Consider the following 19,674-nt stretch of genomic DNA (forward strand, 5'->3'; position numbering starts at 1 on the left):
ATGCTGAAAATGTATCATTTGACAGATATCAGTGTGCATACTTCCATAGGTCGCATGCTGCGTTCTAACATTTGCATCTGACATGAGGGGAATATGAGAATTGTAATGGTGTAATGGTTGGAAAGCTCTCACATTCTTTCCTTTTTGAACTTTTCAGGGGTGGGGGGGAATCTGGTGGCCATCCAGGCCAGTCGGATCTCCACCTACCTTCATTTCTCGAGCATACCTGGAGTCCTGCCCTATAAGATGAGACAGCACTGGCCCAACCCCTGTGTCACATTCTTCTCCTCAGGTGAGGTCACTTTGAAACTATTTGTGCTCCTGGGATGAATTCACTCCTTTATATCTTTGAGATAAAGTCTGTAATTTGTAGTTTGCTAAGTCAAGCTTCGTACTTCAGGTTCGCATTTCAACAAAACTTGAACCCTGATATTTACACTTTACACGCATAAATCATCTGCACCATTCGTGTTACAGTTATGAATGATATCTCAAACGCTGCTGTTTGTTGAGGAGGGGTGTTCTGTTCATTTTCTTAAGTAGTTACACTGTGATTTTACAACAAAAATCCCAAAGACTTAGGCTACATTGAGGGAGAGGCCCGAGCCATATTTAGAGACTAGACCAGGGGCCGGATTCACAAAAAGTTTCTTAAAGCTGGGTGCACACTGTATGATTTATAATAGTCCTTTATGACTGTTGCTTGTCAGACTGTATGAACATGATTCTAGCTGCCATGTCACACTGTAGGATCTCAGTTGTCATTAATGTCAGACTGTACGACAGTACGCATGTTAGACGACATCATCACGTTCAGGGGCCGTGAGCAGATTTACATGCGGGATTAAAATGACGACAGATTTTGGCCTAGGATCAGAGGAATCTTTTAGAATGCACAAAATTTGTCACAGACGTCCAAATTGTGGCTGAAATCGTACAATGTGCACACGGCTTAAGAAAGTTTTAAGACATTTCTTCAAATACATTTTAAGAAGTGATAACAGTCATGGTGAAAACTATAATTTGTGGGAATGCCCTTTCGCACGTACGATCACACCGGTGTGATCAGTCTAGGCTGGTATATCACAACTATTCAGTGTTTTCAACCACATAATGTTTATTTTAGGTTTCAGTCATTTAAAATCACATAAATACAAAAAAAAAACAATGAATTTGAGTTTGTAAAATACACACTGATGTCTGTGGAAGTGGCAATAACGATCCTTTCCATTATAATAAGACGACGCGTTTTCATTTACATGTATATCCGATGCACATTGTGTGAGTAGCTTTACATTTGACTCTATTCTTCTCCTAGTTCATCGGCCACTTACTTTCATGTATTTCGGGAGAAGTGGAGGAATTGGCGTGTTGTAAATACAACAGATCCGATTCTCTGAACTGTGGCACAAACTAACGTGGTGCCGCCCATCGCGCATACAGCTCAACTAACGCGATCGTTATAAAGGTGTTTAAACAACAAAATGACAGGTTCTAAATACTGCATCTTTAAGTTAGAAATAAAGAAGAAAATAGCAGTTACAAAGAGTTTTATTCTTAAGAATGTTTCGTAAATCCGTCCTCAGAATATCACTTGGAGATGGACTTTTGAGTTCGGATCACCCATAACCCCTTTGAAAAATGTAAAAGTCTAAAAGTTTTGATTAATGTCGATCTCGATTATTTTGAAATACCGTAATTGAAATCGCTCATGCCATTTCTCCTCAGGAGTGAACTCAAAGTCAGCGCGGGTGCTGTTCCTCCTGGTGGTTCCAGGTCATCTCTTGTTTCTTTTCGCCATCAATATGCTTCAAGGAGGTCACACTGCCATCACACCAGCATTCACCTGCTGCTACCTGAGTGCTGCTCTGCTTCAGGTGAGCCGTAGTGCTACATGCTTTAGAAACCTTGCTGAAGTGTTTCATCTCTGCTCCGCCAGTGCTGGCAAAAATAATTACAATAAAAATTACACTAATCACTTTAAAACCACTGAAAAGTTAGATAAACACTGATTTTTTTTTTTTTTTTACATAAATATGAAACAAGCACTGAAAATATACCATTATCGTTGATGGGATCACTTTATTTGTTTAAATATATATATATTTTTAACTGCTTTCGCAGTTTCAGGTAAAATATGGATATTGGCGTGACTGTATTCATCCTCCTCCTAATCTCCTACTTAATTATATGGATACAAATGCAATCTATTGCCATTATCAATTGGCGTCTGTTTATGAACAGACTAATTCTGTGTTTTACTTAAAAATGGAACAAATTTCAATTTTGTCTCCAATTATTAATTTCAAATTGGAAATCTCTTTGAGGTATCATAATAAAGGACCCCAACAGGAATTAAAAATGTTGGTCAGTTTTACTATAATGTATATAATTTAGTTTTTGAAAGAATTGTCTTACACCCCAGGCTTTATGTATTTGATAAAAAAATATAATACAGTAAATAATTAAGACAGTAAAACAGTAATATTGCAAAATATTATTCAATTAAAATTAAAATATTGTATTATATTTTTTAATTAATTTATTCCTGTGAATTTTCAGCATCATTAGCATTAATAAAATTCAGTCTGCAATCAGTCTCCAGTGTCACATTGTTTTCCGCAGAATTTGTACTTTGTAACTCGCAATTGCAAGTTTATGTCTCAAAATTTTGATAAAAGTCGTCAGAATTGCGAGATATAAACTAGCAATTGTAAGAAAAAAAGTCAGAATTACGAGATATAAACATGCAAGTGTAAGAGATGTCACGATTGCGAGTTTACATCTCAGAATTAGGATTTTAAAAAAAGTCTCTATCAATTCTCTTTAAAAAAATATATTTTGTGGTGGAAATAAGCGTCCATAGAAAACAGTTGTGCTGCTTAATATTTTGGTGGAACCCTGGTTAATAATTTCAGGATTCTTTGATGGATAGAAAGTAAAAAAAAACAATATTTGAAAACGAAATCGATTTGTTTATGTTGCTGAACAAAAGTATTCAGTATTAATAAAAGATTGAAATGTATGTTTGTTACAAAAAAATCAGTCTGTAAGAAGTTAGCAGGAATTGCATGTGAACTAACGTTTAATCATGTTATTCCTCACAGGTCGGGATCCTCATCTATACGGCGGACTTGATTGTGCGTTTGATGTGGAGGAAAGGTCTGGACCCTGATAACTTCTCCATCCCATACCTGACTGCACTGGGAGACCTGTTGGGCACGGGTTTCCTGGCCCTGTGTTTCCGTCTGGTCATGTTAGCGGAGGGGCACGGCTTATAAATGTTAGACCTCCGCCTTCTCCAGTTACAGCTTCTGTTCACGGGACCTTTGCCACCCAGGCTGGCTGCAGTGGCTTTGGAGATTCAAACTTTTCTGTGCGAAGCTAAAGACAGAATTTGTGCCACTTTGTTTCTGTGCTTACAGGATAGGTTGACTGGAAATGTGAAGTAAACTTTTGATCATTGGCAGGTATGGACTACTACCTAATGGTCTGTAACGGTATTATAATCTAGGTGTGTTGTCCTGTTGCTTCAATGATGCTGCTCTCATACACACTAGTCACCTGATTACTGTATATTAAGGTCTAACTTTAGGTGCGTGTCGCAAACCTTTATGTGCCACGTATAAATTGAATTTGAAGTTTACAAAATATCAGACCCTGAAGGACTCTAGGAGGTTTCTTTTGTCTGACGAATATTGTTTCAGGATTGATTTTAAAGAAAATAGTTAAGTATCAAAACTTTTGAAGGTCATTCCTTTGCTGTTTTAGTAACTATATACAAGATCATAACTGCTGCTAGATATTTATACTGGATACAATAACTCATATAGCCTACAGAGGGCCCAATGTACCTCTCAGTTTGTAATTTTTTTGCACCTAAAATATTTTTTTCTCTCAAAATACCACACTTTGGGAAAAAGGCAAAATCGTATTTAATTGGTTGTTCACTTGAATAAATTGATGACAATGAAGACAACAATGATATTGTTGATGTGGCAGTTTTATTCAGTACACGTTTGTAAAATCGTGAATTATAATTAACCTTAATCACATGATTCTTCCACAGTTTGAGTGTTGTGGGGCCTCATTTATAAAATGTTGCATAGAAACAGTCCTACATTTGATCTTACGATCATTTCTCAAATGTGCCTACATGCGATTCAGAGAATGAGCATACACACAAAAAACGTGTGTACGCCTCTCTTCCAGAAATTAAATGTATAAATCGCAAATGATCGTGAGCTGAATGGTTTTGGATATCTGCCTTGTAAACAGCGCATGATGAATCGCAAGCGAATACATGCAGTACTCCCGACTCACAGCCAAGGAAGTGTACGTCTGCTCAGACCCTAAGCACTTTTCCACGTCAAAGACCGTTTTTGTAAATATGAACGTTGGCGTGGATTTTAGCATATGCCCAATTTAAGATCAAATCTGTGCATACGCACATTTTATAAAGAGGCCCCTGGTCCTTAAAACAGTACAAAAATATCCATATTTGTCCAGAAAAAGTTCCACTGTCGTACCAGAGGCAATATAATTAAAATGGTAAGAAGAAATTATGAAATGATCACCGTTGACGTAATCCCTGTTGTCGACTGAAAAACAAAAATACAATTAAAAACACATTTATTTACCCTTCAAAGCAAGATTCCATTCTGGGATTCACAGTTATGCAGCACATGTATGCCCACAAGCTTTCAAAACAGGTGCAAACTGTTAGTTGCATCACAAATGGCACATACTGTTGCCACACTCTCAACAGCTCAGCTCACACAATGAAAGGCTTTCCTACACTCACATTTTCAACCTACAATACATTCAATCTTTTACATCAAAATAATTAAATATTGAAAGAACAAATGAATGAACTTTCATATCAAGGCATGATGCTCTTCTTCAAATGACAAGATATATCATCTGTTGAAATGTGTAGGTCTGCTCATAAGTTTATATACCCCTTGCAGAAGATGCAAATATTATTATTAACAAAAATAATTAGGGATGCACCGATATGAAAATTTGGCTGATACCGATAACCGATAATTCTTTATAATTGAAAGGCGGTGACGATATATTGGCCGATAAATCTAAATCTGTATATATAATTTCTGAGCCCTAACAAAAACAAAAGTCTCACCATTAAAAGCCATGTCCCAAGCAGAGCACATTCACTGATGCTCAAAATGGCAAAACGATGCATTAAGAGCCGAGATTCTGTTTAAAGATTTTTTTTTATACTCTCCTTTAAAAGCGACATGAAATATATACATGTTTCCCTGAAGAAAAAAATAAGTATGATTTACCCCAATCATCCAATTCAAAAAGTTTACACCCACCAGCTTTCAATGCATATTCTGCAAGGGGAATGCAAATGTATGAGCATAACTGTTGATGACTCTTTTTGTCTTTAGGAAATTCTGGATGATTCCAGTTCAACAAAAAAATAGTGACTAACTAGCTAGATCGAAAATATTTTCCAAAAAAGCATTTCCAAGAGCAATTTTGTTAGGCAATGTGACACACAAGGTACCCACTGTGCACCAGGACATGTCTGCCTGTCGGCCAGATATTAGTCAGACTCATTCTCTCTAAATATTTCATAACCATTTCAACCATAAAAAAAATTGTCATTAGCCTTTTCTGCAGACAAAAATAAAGAAAGAGGAAAAAAAATATTAAAGGTAATTTCCACCAAGTGCTAATGAACCACAATAACATTTCATAAAGTCATAAAAACTAGCAGGACTTTAAACTGTTTTGTAGTGCACAGACTTTAAACTTTGAGTTTGAAGGGATAGATAATCTTCTGCTGACTCAAACACATACTGGTACCTTACTAAAACCTTTATTGCACTTCAACCCTTATTACAAATTCATAAGACGAGTGTTTCCTCCCAGGATCATGCTGATGTTTGACCTGCAATGCCCAGTGGGTAGTTTGCACCTCACCCTGCATCCATAGCTCAACAAGAGGCGCACTGATGAGGGTCTACCTTTCCCCAACCACAGCTATGCACTGTTTACCCTGCCCGTTGCATGCTAAATAAAGGGGTGACTCTGTGAGAACATTTCAGATTAGCAAAACCGGCCAAGGTAGACAGCCTTGTCCAGTTTGCCACTGCAAGAGAAGTCTAAATTCATCCCTTACCCTCCGACTCTCTCCGATATACGACCAGCTATCTGATTGAAAATGTTGATGGTTTGTTACATTTAGACTTGGAAACTACCTTTGTGATCGGGGAGTGAGGTTATGGTCTGAAATCATATCCAGGGAATGTTAGAAAGGAGGCTTTTGAGATCAGCCGCAAGGAATCTCTTCGAGATTAACGTCAAGGCCTTGCTGGTTCCAGTTCAAGAACAAAATCCACAATAAATATGCTATGTAAACAATACTATAAATATCAATTTGGGTGGTGAAGATTAAAGGAGGTGAAACATTCATAGCATTTGTCCGTTGATGAAGAATCCCGCTTCACTTATCAACATTCAAAGGCACATACTTGGAGCTCGGTGAAAAGGTTCCAAAGCCAAAGGAATTACAGACAGTATTTTGTGAACTTTTGGGATGGGAGGCAACGCCCCTGCCAGCAGTAATCTGTTCACAGTGCTGAATTTCGCTTCAAGGGAGCGAGGGCAGCGCCATATTCAAGACGCATCCTCTACAGGTTCCCCCAGGCAGTTCACTTGATTCCAGACACGAGAGCAAAATTCAAACGTCTGTGCCCACAAGACATGTGCGCAAGATATGGGATCAGTTGAAACACGCTCAAACCCTCATCTCAACTTCAAGTACGTCGGCACAGAGTAATTAAAAAGCAAGAAGTCCATTCGGTAAAGATTGAAGAGTTTCTTCTGGTAAAACGGACTGATGTTGTCAAAGAACTTGGCAGCCATGTCGCCCGTGGTCCTGGTGCTCTTGGAGGTTGCTGGGAATTTCACCTCTCCTTCGGCATCTGCTAACTTCAGGATGTAGCGGGAATCTTGCTCAAGAGTCTCGTACTTGCCCACCACGTCGTAACGGATCAGGCAAGGGTGGCAGAGTGAGTGAACCCTTTCCCAGTGCTCATTAAACGGTTCCTCTCTCTGAGTCTGAGGGTCTACTAAATAATACACAAACTCCTCGAAGGAGACATCGTTGCCCTTTTCCAGTGCTTCAGCCTGGGGGTCGGCACGATGTCTCCTGATGATTTTGGTCCCGTAACGTTTATGAAAGGCTGTGTTGTAGCTACGGGTGAACTTGTTACGATAGGCCGAGACGAGTCTCTCGAAGGGTTCGCGCACAAAGACGAACTTCAGATATGTGCGCAGACGCTTGTTGATCTCGGCCGTGGAGTACTCCGAGAGTGAACGCAGGTTGCCCGCTACGTGAGCTACGTTGGCGGGAATAGCCAGCGGTTCACGGTAGCGCCCTTCGCCTGTTAGCACCATCATTACACGCTTCCAGTTGGTGCAGGCCACTTTGGGGACATAGCAATACAGTAACTTGTGTTTATCGTCCACTATGAGGTGGCGGAGGTCCTCTGGGCCGAGTACGCGTCTTTTGCGGGTGTGGGTGTGACAGGTTTCCTCCAGGAGTTCCCTTCGACCCTGCAGAGTGACCTGCACTGCAGACTTCTCCAGCTGGAGGACAGGAAAGAATAGTATTAGAGGAAATAGAATGAAAAAAAAAGTCACCATTTGTTCCTTGAAAGTCAAATGGGTTCAGAACAGAATTTCATATTTGGGTTAACTATTACTTTAAACCGAAAATCTTTTCTTCTGAAATCGGATGGAAGATTTCTTAACAGTGCAATTATGGAAACCACAATGTAATGTACATGTAAACACATGTATTTGTGTGACTTTTTATGATAAGACAGATGCTGTGTTTAGGGGAAGTTATTGTGAAATCATGAGGCACATAGCAGTAATGGGAGGGTGATGGTTTTGCCTGGGGGATGATCCACAGATGGGTTTGATACAGGCAAGAATATAAGAGGATTTGATGAGCTGGTAGTGATTCAACTAGATGGACCTTATCTAGACATTCCACTCAGACCTTTAAAAGCATAGTTCATCCAAAAATGAAAAATCTGTCATCATTTACTCACACGTCATTCCAAACCCGTGTGACTATTTTGTCCATAAAACACAAGAGCAGATGTTTAGCAGATCTTGGCTGTTTGTTTTTCATACAATAAAGTTGCATAATGAAAAGCGTCTTTATGCATGGCTTCAAAAAACGTACGGTGTATTCGCACCGTCTACGCTAACGCTTCTCATTTACTTTGAATGGGTGATGTCATGCGTTGCCAAATTGAATAGTGATTTCCGTTGCGACTCCCCGATCACTGGCGTTGCTCGTGGCAGAAGTTGAAAAATTTTCAACTTTTCAAGCGCCAAATTATCATCAGCCAATCAGATTGCCTATGCAAATACCCTAGCGGAGACGCTAGCCAATTGTGCTCATGCAACACTTGCAAAAGTTATGTGATTGGCTGTTGTCACGGTCAGCACCAAAAAACATGACCTCGGTCAAAAGCATTGCAGCATTATAAGAATATATAAGAATATAGTGCACAAGTCGTATGAACTACTCCTAATATACTATATTTGTCATTTTGGAATTTGTCAGACCCTTTCACTTTCATTCTTCAAAAATGTAATGGAAGAAAAAAAGATTTTTTGAACAACGCAAACTAAAACATATTTGATCTCAGAATCTACACTGACATTGTTGTAATGCATGTCATCTTGTTTTTGTTAGTTGGTTTGCATGTGTCTTTATAAGAAGATGGTGTTAGGGGTAAATTGGGGTGAATTGAGCTCCTCCAGGAATGTGAGGTTGTTATTTTAGTAATTCGACTTCCACTGCTGGTAAAATCTGTCCCTTCAACAACAGGGGTCCGAGAAATGCACCCCGTCCTCTGTTAGTCAGCGCTATCCACCGAAATCATATAGTTTAAATTCGCTTTCAAAAGTATTATCAGGTTTACTTTGTCTTATTTAACAATTGTATAACTTGTTTAATCATTATTTAATAATTTAATAATTATTAGTCAAAACATTTATATGATTTCAGCTGAAAATACATACCTGGTCATTTTCTTGTAGTGTCTGCAAAGGACTTCTTCCTGATTTAACTGGGAAACTGTTCCCACCCGAAATCTGTTCAGAAGCTACAAGCACACAACAAAAGCAAAAGATGAGAAATGGCAACATAAAGTTAATGGTTCCATAAGCAAAACACAATGGATATACATTAACTGATATTATAGTAGTTTCTTCAATAGACCAGAATATCATAGAGACCTAGAAACCAGATAACATGCTAAAAAAGCCACTCGCCTTTGCGCATAGCAATGCCTTGGCAACCACCCACAAAATCCCTGTATTCTGACGCCGAGTTTTGCATGTACGAGCATCACTTACATTTCCCTCAGAGAGTTTCTTTGGGGTTAAGAGACTCGCGACCTTGTGTTGCGAGAGCAGAGATCAAAGTGCTTTGTCTGAAGGATCACGTTATTGAGCTATAAAAGATTAGAGCTGTTAATTCTGGGCATATGGGGAGCAGCGGGGATCGTGCTGGTACACAATTACTGCCTTCTCTTGACTCCTGCACCTAGCTGATCAGCCATAAAATTCCTCCTTCACATTTGCATTCTCTATAGGAACAGTCTGTTCTCTTTAGTCCAAGCCACTTCCCCCCTTACTCCCCTTCCAACCCATCACACACACACACACACGCACACTCCTTCAGTGTGTGTTGGGCCCCTTACCACGAACGTAAGTGATTGGATTTGCACATGTGCCAGCTAAGTCAAAGGGATACTTTAAATGCTCCAGCAAGTCTGGACACTGAGAGAGTAGAGTAAGAAACTATGGTAAAAAGAGAAAAGGCACTTTCCAGGTTCTAAAAATAATAATGAAAAAATTTTTTTTCAAGAAATGGTCAGTGAGAGATGTTTAACCCTCAAAAAATGCTTAGTCCTATATCTCAGGGGGACAAAATTTTCTTGACCTATTTTGTAATTTTCTATCAATAAACAAAAAAAACACCATCAAATTAAATGTATAGTAATGGGACACTGATAAATAATACATCAATCAAACTAAATTTAAATTAGGTAAAATAATGTTTTACCTCTAATGATTAAAAATAATTAGTGGTAGTGTTGGGTCCGAGTCCACCTTTGTCGAGTCCGAGTCGAGTCCAAGTCCTTAAAAACCGAGTACAAGTCCAAGTCCGAGTCCAAAGAGGGTCGAGTCGGACTTGAGTCCGAGTCCTTAACATCCGAGTCCGAGTCGAGTCCGGCCGAGTCCACAAAGATTTAAATTATTTGAAATTGACCTTTCACAAAGACCCAAGCAGCACGTGAACTGATAATCTCTTCTAGTTATAGCACAAATTTCTAAAAAAGAAATCAATACACACTATTTTTCAAGTTCAAGTCCACTGCCTTTAATCTACTAACTGATTTGGTTTGTTTGTCGAACAAAAATGGCGTGTATCTGCATTATAATTGGTCAGATCACCTGTCAATCAAATCCCGGCGAAAGGTCTCAACACTGAGCTCTTAAATTAATATTTTAAACCTTACAAAATGATTGCAATGTATAGTTACAGTCATACGTTTACCTATTGTACATCTTTTAGAATCTGCAAGGTAATGCTTAATAATGCAACACGATGCATTAAGAGCCAGGGGTAAACTTTTGAGCAAGATGATGATGTTTACATTTTTCTTATTGTGTTGTACATGCTAATATCTTTTTAGCCTCTGAAGGGTTGGACTAAATTAATGAATGCATTTTTAAACAAATAAGACCAATTTACACCAATGATCCAGTTCAAAAGTTTACACCTCTTGGCTCTAAACGGATGCTTCCTTCTTGTGCATCACTAAATGTTTGCAGGGTTTGTAAAAGTTGTGTATGAGTCCCTCAGTTGTCACCAGTGTGAAAGTATGGATCTTACAATCATAGTCACTGCTAGTAAGGAGTCAAATATGCAGAAGATGCTGGAAAAGCAAAGAATGTGCAGGAGCTGGATGATTTTTCCTCAACCATTAAAAAAAAAGAAAAGAAAAAAAAGTTGTTGATCATTCAGGTAATGACACAATATTAAAATCGAGCCTATGTAATTTGTCTTTATTTTGTGTTTGTATTTTATTTAGGCTATTAAACATCTGTTATGTGAAAAAGCTTTTTCAGGGCAGTACTAAATAGAAACAATGTGTATGATCCGTCTTATTAAAAAACATATAAAAATAACATTTTGGAGATTCTGCAAGGAGTATGTAAACTTATGACTAAAGTATAAATGCAACAAAAATGATAACATTATTAGACGCCAAAATGTTGCTATGGTTAACACGTTCTTATGTTGCTATGTGTCAAATCATCGCAATTTCCTGACTCAAAGGACAAAAATTAAGTGGATTCAATCCCACATTTAAATGCAGTTATCACTCTTTATAATTTACAGTGTGAACGTAACCACTGGTCCTCTAGAAGTATGAAAAACAAAACTATTTAGATTGTCAACAGCGCTCCCTTTAAGCCATCACTTACCGCGTTCGGCACTCTCCTTAAAACTCTCGTCATAAACACTGACTGAAGTTGTCCGCACAGCACAGTGAATATCTTATTTATATTGCGTCTAGAGAGACTTTGTTGTTTATGAGGGGATTTGCGAAAGGATAAAGCTCGTGCTGATTCTAAACATACATTTTGAGCGAATTATTCGCATGCGGACTCTAAAACGCCTCTGATTTGCCACTGTGTTTATGCACTTAACTGTGATTGGCTACAATGCTCAACGCTGAAACAACGTTGTTTCGTTTCGTTTTTGAATTATTTTTTTTTACAAAATTTCGTTTTGTGTCATCCAGTGCCCGGACTCGACTGGACTCGGACATTTTTCCGAGTCTAAAATGTCCCGAGTCCGTGTCAAGTCCGAGTACAAATTCATTCGAGTGCGTGACAAGTCCGAGTCCATTCAAAATTGGACTCGAGACCGGACTCGAGTCCGAGTCCGAGTTCGAGTACCCCAACTCTAATTAGTGGGACACCAAAGTGGCAACAAGACCATAAAAAAGGACCATATGAGGATCAAATGGAAAATGGAAGGGAAAAACCCCCCTGATATAACATGGAAAAGGCAGAGAGAAGGAAATGGGGAGGGGGTGTTGAGTACATATACAGACCAAAAATTGTGCTATGAAAGCAGGCACTGATGGCTTCCCCAGCTTTTATATATCCTCATTATTCAATGAAAATGAATATAAGACTGCAAATCCAACAAAATGCATATGTAATATCTACAGTAAAATCTAGCAGTCTCAATGTGCAGCTTTTCATTTTTGTTATTTATTTTACACTTAGTAAAGAGTGACCAAGCAACATTTGCAAGTGAAATGCTTATCTTGTTTATAATGGACCTACACAACAATCCACATTTCTAGAACCGCATTTTAAATTTGATGTATTAGCAGTATACTATTTTATAGCACTTACTATTCAATTATGTATTTATTTTTATTTTTTTCAGGAATGTATTATTTTAGTTGTTTAATTTTACAAATGTAATTGATATACAGTAGCGTATTGTCCTAAACAACCCTTAACCCAAACTGCTGACACCAAAAGCCTCAAATATTCAAGTTTAAAATGGCCGCTCTTACGTTAAAAATCTTGCTCTTACGTTAAAAATAAGCTGGAAAGATCATAAAAAATTAATCATTTCCGATTATTTCCTGTTATTTTGAAGTTTGAATCATATCTCCGTTGTTGAAGAAGTAGAATTGGCTAGTGGGGCTGTCACTCCGAAAAATAAATAAAACTAGGGTCCTAGAAATGCGCTCCTAAAACGACAGTATTGCTGGAATATAGGATTGAATCAAACAGCTGGAGCGCTAAACAACTAGTTGAATCAAGAACAGCTAGGTCGCTTATAAGCCCTGTAATTAGGCTGCAAAATATAGGCATATGAATATTAATTAATTCAGTCATGAAGATGTTGCTTGGTGACCTTCCAGGAGCATCTAGTCATATACCCTTAATTAATATTCCTGATTGCTTAATTTGCCCGATGATTAGCACAGCATCACAGCTCAATGTGTAATGTGCTCAAATATTTTAATATAAAATATTTAAAATACTCCTTATCTGTTGCAAACACCATACGAGCTCAAATGTATGACCCCTTAAAACAGATAATGCACTTGTTAAATACTGTTGTACAAACAAATAAGGCATAAAAATAGGAACTACGTATATATAATGTGACTCAACGCCACAATTTGATGTCTGTGCCAAGTACAATCATATCAGAGCTGCCATCGCAGAACTATGTCTTCACAAGATATTTGTAATCATAACCATCAGCTGATAATCGTTTTTTAAAGGAAGTGTGTGCAAGAGGCCGTTAGAGGTAGTCGGGTTCACAACCACAGAAAGACGTGAACTTCCTCTTGTGACTTTTTTTTTTACAGAAGAGAGTAATCTATCGAGTAATTTGCTTGAAGAAAAAGACTTGCTTGAATGAAATGATGACAAGCTTCTACAAGCTTGATAGGAAAAAAAGCATTAAATGGCTCCCAAAGGTGGGCAATGAGGCCTCTTTTTAAAAGTTGTTAGTATGCACTGAGTGAGGTTCCTCACGTCAACTGAGGCCAGGCGGCAACAACAAAGGTTGTTTGCTGGAATGCTACACTTGTGGCCATTTATGTTGGCCTGTGAGGGTTTACAGAGGACAACACACAAATCAGCAGGCTTTTATCAAAAGTTCGCTAGGTAATGGGCAGGAAGCCCTCATGCGGCGCTGCAACTGCTCGCTTACTAATCGAATTCTGCTCGGCCTCGTGTGGAGAGAGTTTTTTGTTCTCTGAGGTGACTTTTGAGTTTTTGTTTTACTCCCGAAATCAAATGATTTATCTACTCAATTGTCTTCACAGCTGGTGCTCTCGCCCCTATAGTCTACATATAATTAGGTTGCGGTATTGGAAACACATTCAAATGACTTTGAGGATCATGTTTCTCTGGTTGGAATGGAAACAGAAGAGCTTATGTTTCCTGGATGTTGTGTTGTAAGGAAGCATCATATGTGTCATGAAACCCATCAGAAGTGAAACAAGTCTGATGTTGAAATCAGAGCGTTTCATAAGCTGTTCATATGCATTTTGACTCATATACTTTTCTCCAGAAAACGCTACTTCAAAAACGCTATTTCCAGTAGTATAGTAACACCACAGAAAAGCAGATCAAACTGACTTAGTAACTTCTGTGTTTGCCTTGTCTTCTCCGCCGTTTTACTATAGTTTGTCAGTGTCCTCTTTTGTACCTGATAAACTTGGTGTTTTGTGTATCATATAGCAGCACAACACTGACCACATTTTTACACTAATATTCAAAAAGTTTGTGGTCAGTCATTACATTTTTTAAAATAAGTTTTTTTTAAAAATAATAATGAAATAACCGTTTTTAAAATAACTGTTTTCTTTCTGAATATATTTTAAAATGTTATTAATTTCTGTGATGTAAAGCTGAATTTTCAGCATTATTACTCAGAAATCACTACATAAATCATTCTAATATGCTGATTTACTGCCCAAGAGACATTTCTTATTAGTATCTTTGTTGAAAACAATGAAGATGAACAGCATTTATTTAAAAAAATATATATTCTTTTTTTTTTCTTTTTCAAAATTAACATTTGAATTAGGCAATATATCATTAAACCTTCTTTCAAAATGTTTTTTTTTGTCTTACCCTTATTCACTATGGTAAGCCTATTGTTTATATTTGATATCTGACGGAATGGTTTTCACAGGAAATTGCATACATGCGCCAGTCGCCTATGTGTGTCTCGTCATATCAGTAAATAGAGAAATGTTGCTCCTGCTACTTTTGAAATGTGTATGGTGTGTGAGTATCAGAGGTTAGTTATTACAATGAGCAAAAAAGGTTGACATGGAGCAGCTAAATCTCGAACCTCCGGGGAATCACCCCTTTAAAAAAAAAGCCAAACAGTGGAGAGTCTGCTAGCAAAAAGAGAGCACGACAGAGCTCATAATAAAACAAGAATCAACATTGGCTTGGCTTTAAGGAGATGGCAAAAACTGAGGGATTTGAAATGTTGGAAAAGTAATGCAGAGATGGCGTTTTTATAACTCAACAGCTGATCAAGGTATTTTATTGAACAGATAGAACTCTAACAGAGTTTATTGTAAAGCATTATCTGTTGTGAAAGGTCATATTTATCCGCAGTCAGGCAGAGCCTTGTTGATTAAAGATATTAATGTCTTTAAAAAAAACTTCTACTGTAAAATCCTGTAGGCCATAACATTTCTTTTAATGTCTATAGTTTTTAAAATCATAGATTTATTTAATTGAATCGCCATTTAGAGCTATCTTTGTTTGGACATGCACAGATATGAATGAATGTTCAATTGAAGGACCTTCTGAATAAGCAAGCACCTCATAATTCTGGGAGCTGCAAAATAGAGCAGCAATGAAAAGTTAAAGGTAGGGTAGGCAGTTTCAGAGAGGCCAGAAATAACAAGCTAGCGTTGAAAGCATGAGATCTGCAAATGCCACACCTTCTCCAAAACACGTGAACGCAAACAGCAGATTCGGCAAAGCGTCACGAGACGGTAAATTACCTCATGTCTCAAAGCACAAAATATTACAACAATAATGAACATAAACAACTTGCAGAGCTCTTACATGTACCTGACTGCTGCAGATTCATTTTGGCGTTGATAGTGTTGACATAGAAACGCATAACTTTTAGACGCATAGAAAAGCCATCTCATAATTACGGTTACGCCATGGCATGAACGCAGCATAAACTCGTTGTTTTGGTTCAGGAGGAAATGTAAAAGGCTGCTGTTTGTTTGTGGTGCTCGGTGACTCTGTCTACAACTCTGCATAGCTTCATGAAACGCGCTGATGACGTGTGATGTCTGTGTGAGCAGGTGCACAAAGGTATGGAAATACATATGTTGACAGGCAGGTAGGACATCCTATCATTGCATCTGGACCAAATGCAAAGATTGGATGAGCATTTTTTGGGTCCTGAGACTTCCACATAAGATATACAGTATGTACATGTTTTTAATATGTATACCACTTGATTGCTATCAGGATGTGAAGAGTCTCAACCAGTATAACAAAAAGTGTTTAGCCTATAAAAAGAAATTGCCTACCCTACCTTTAAGCAATGAAGGAAACCCATTTTTAAACAAGAAAGAACATGACTGAGAATTACTGATTTGATTAAATTACCGTGCAAAATTACTAAAATGCTGATGCTGAAATTCTAATGAATACCTACAGCGACCCGTTTCTGTAAAAAGTAGCTTTACTTACCATAAAGTGTTCTTAGGGCGGAAGTGAATAGTTATCTGACTAAAGCAATCATTTTATTTTCTGCCCCAAGCACACTAAAGGAAGTAGAACTCCAGTGGGTGCCTTAATATGCCATAAAGCAAAATCCATTACAGAATGAAGAATGTGCTTAATCAGAGATTTGGATAGAGTTACGTCCACTCATAGTGGCCCAGCATGTCGTACTGTACAATATTCCATTCATAGCAATGGTTTTGCTCTCATACGATGAATTTGAGAAGAGAGAAAGAGATGCATATGATATGAAAAGGCGAAGAAAGGCCGTACTTCTCTGAGCCTCTTTGTGAGGGTGTCACTCTATCCCTGACTAACATAGAGCCGTGACTGTTCATCACAAATCCCAAAATTCCATTTAAGGCAGGAAATTTCCCTTTATTTATTAAAAGAACGCAGCCTTTTTCTCATACCAGTCCTGAAGACTGAAAAAATTACCGAAACAAAAGAGAAGATATAACAAACTTGCAACCCTCAAGCTGTACATCAAGGAATTGCCTTATATCCAAACGAGTGCCAAATCTGTTTAAGTCACCTAGCATGATTTGTTTATTCCATCCAAATCTCTGACTGCTTAAAATCTGTCTCGGCTGTCTGAAAGGAAGAGCGAAGGATTGGGAGAGTTGGCGGATACTGACCAATGCAGCACATTAAATCAAAAGCATCTTGTGCGCAGTTCCTCATAAAATATAAAACAGGTCCAGTGGGAAACTTGGCCCTGTAGAGCAGTACGGCTCCCAGAGTTATGTCATTATATGGGTAATGTAATGCTTAGACAAACCAGCATTGGCTGATGATGCTACCAAACACATGTGCCCGTAGGATCCAGTCAGAAAGTGCTGAAAGTTTATTTATCTGTGCAAGAGAGCATCTGCAAATTGTATGCTTTGCACAAAGGATAAAGGATCTAATAATAAAGGGTTAGTTCACTTCAAAACAAAACTTCTGTCACCATTTACTCACCTAGGTGTTATTTCAAACTTTACGCCTTTAACTGAACACAAAATATATTTTTAAACATTTACTCAGACAAACACTGAGACATCCTTAAAAAATGTATGTGTGTGCGTGTGTGTGTTCTTGTAGAAGAAGCAGAGCTCTACAGGTTTAGAAACAACATGAAGGGGAGTAAAAAATGTCCTTTTTCTCAGTTGAACTACCCCTTCAAATCTGTTGTTAAATACAGGTTTTCAGTCCTTGGATTAAAGTCCCCGGGGTGATTTATTCCAAAATCGATAAGGCTGATGCCAACCTGGGCGAGCATAATCACTCCAATTCACTACAACTAGAGCGTAAAATGTGTAAAAGACACGTAAACAATTTAGGAAACAATTTAGGCTGCATTACTGGAGAAAATACAAATCCAAAATCCAATTTGACCTTCAATCACTTCATAATGTGACTCGATTTTCAAGGATCAAAGACAGTTTCGCTTCTAGGCCTCTGGAGTAATGGACTTCATAAACTTTTCCAACAGGCCAATGTAAGAGCATTGGAGGTTTGCTTGATGGTAAAGAATGAGCTTATGTTTTCTGGCATGCGGTATAAATGCTTCGAAACTAATTTTCCGTGAACTAATTAATCCTGTAGCCCTGTGTAATTAGTCGACTAGTCGGTTGTCAGACAACTAGTTGACTGTCGTGACCCATTTCAATGCTGCAATAAAAAAACAAAAAAACAATTGTGGCAATCAACAATGCCTAAAACTAATTTACCTTTTTAAATATGCATTTAGTTTTTTACCACAGGAAACTGTAAGGGAGCTGAGTAAAACACTCGACTGAGATTAAGCAGACTTGTCTGTCAAACTAAACAAGCAAAAATAAATGTGACGTGTGGTGAAGTCAGCAGCATGAGCAGCCGTAACTGATGGTGGTCAGATAAGCGATGATAAGCGACTGCTGCACATTCAACAGAAGCCTTTAAAAGGACTATAAAATAACAGAGACATCTTCTTAGTTTCAAACTGCCCACAGTGGAGCTGAGGGCAAAGAAATGACCCTCACTTTATTGAAAATGTTCAAAGGTCTTTTGACAAAAGCGCACCCAAGGTCCAGTTGAGTATCTGATCTGTGCACTGACTCACAAGCTCCTTACTGCACAGAAAGTGAAGGAGCTCCATATGTTTCTCACGGACAAACCGCTAAACTTTTATTAGTTGCCACCTCACAGATTGCCTTTTGGCTGGACAAGTTTTCTTGATGTTGGCTTCAGGTAAAAAGAAGCAGATCAGCAGAAGAATGAGGGGAAATTCGATATTCGATAATTAAACAACTTTCCTATTGCGAACTTGATCACAGAATAAATGCGGCAACACACGAGGACAGTTACCAAGCGGTTTTCGTGAAGAAACATACATAAACAGAAAATCCATTTTAAGGTAATCACTTATTGCTGCTGCGGGTTTTAGGCCAAGACACCGACAGTGCGCTACTTTTAAGATCACTTGTATCAGCTCTTTTTACTGGAACCACTTTTTAGGAGGGCAGAAGAGGACACATATAGCCAAACTTCCTGTGAAGTGTGTGTGACCCTGCGAACACTGAGGAGGTGTGGCTCAGAGAATATCTATCCATGAGCCAAACAAGAAAAGCTTTAAGCAAATAATGTACAGAGTTGACATTCATTTGCGTTATACACTCATTGGGTCTCATTCACTAATCAAATATGTCAAAATCATGAATAATAAAACCAATAGTAATATAGTAACTTATATATTTTTTAAATATTGCACTATATAAATTATACAGCTAGAAATATAGTTATAAGTTTTAAGCTTAATCACATATCTTAGCCTATCTAAAGGTTTCCTCAGAATATCCTGGATTCATCTACATTTGAATGAGAATAAGAACAGATCTATGTGTATAATCATGTTAATCCGATGGAAATTTGTTTCTTTGAGCACCTAATTTGTACGCACTTATTAGTGAACGAGAGCCACCGAGATAAGTGTCTTCAATAATGCAGGTGTGCACATCTACAAACACCTGTTAAGGAGAGACAAATGAAGGATCACATGATGTTTTTTTCCCATAGTCAAGCTATTTGCCTCTGGCAGGAGAATTCTTGAGGGTCAAATCCTGAACTATTCTTGAGAAGCTATTTGACTGCATACTAACAAGCCTAAACAAGAACAGTTCAATGGAGCCGAATCTAGTCAGGGGAAGTGGATTATTCATTTAATTAAAGAAAAAAAAGGGGCAACGCCAAATTGATGCCAGCCTTGCAATCTTGGCTGTATAATAACATTTTCACCAAACAATCTGAACTTGGCTCTAG

General features: G+C 38.0%; 2 protein-coding genes across 4 annotated transcripts in view; one reads left to right on the forward strand and one right to left on the reverse strand.

Annotated features, from left to right (window-relative positions):
• Positions 1-5,113, forward strand: part of LOC306986012 (uncharacterized protein) — a 12,527-nt gene extending 7,414 nt beyond the window's left edge. The window contains exons 4-6 of the mRNA XM_079588843.1: positions 158-292; positions 1,729-1,877; positions 3,108-5,113. Coding sequence (XP_079444969.1) covers positions 158-292; positions 1,729-1,877; positions 3,108-3,281 — 458 coding nt within the window. The 3' untranslated portion in view covers positions 3,282-5,113. The remainder of the gene's footprint in view (positions 1-157; positions 293-1,728; positions 1,878-3,107) is intronic.
• A 357-nt stretch (positions 5,114-5,470) lies between these two features.
• Positions 5,471-19,674, reverse strand: part of LOC306985444 (carbohydrate sulfotransferase 11) — a 96,519-nt gene continuing 82,315 nt past the window's right edge. For all 3 annotated transcript variants that reach the window (XM_079587699.1, XM_079587698.1, XM_079587697.1), the window contains 2 exons: positions 9,082-9,164; positions 5,471-7,626 (listed from right to left, as the gene is read on the reverse strand). In XM_079587699.1, the coding sequence (XP_079443825.1) occupies positions 6,781-7,626; positions 9,082-9,164 (929 nt within the window). In that variant the 3' untranslated portion in view covers positions 5,471-6,780. The remainder of the gene's footprint in view (positions 7,627-9,081; positions 9,165-19,674) is intronic.

The sequence above is a fragment of the Phoxinus phoxinus genome, assembly GCF_949152265.1.
Source record: "Phoxinus phoxinus genome assembly, chromosome: 18".
In the NCBI taxonomy this organism is placed as follows: domain Eukaryota; kingdom Metazoa; phylum Chordata; class Actinopteri; order Cypriniformes; family Leuciscidae; genus Phoxinus; species Phoxinus phoxinus.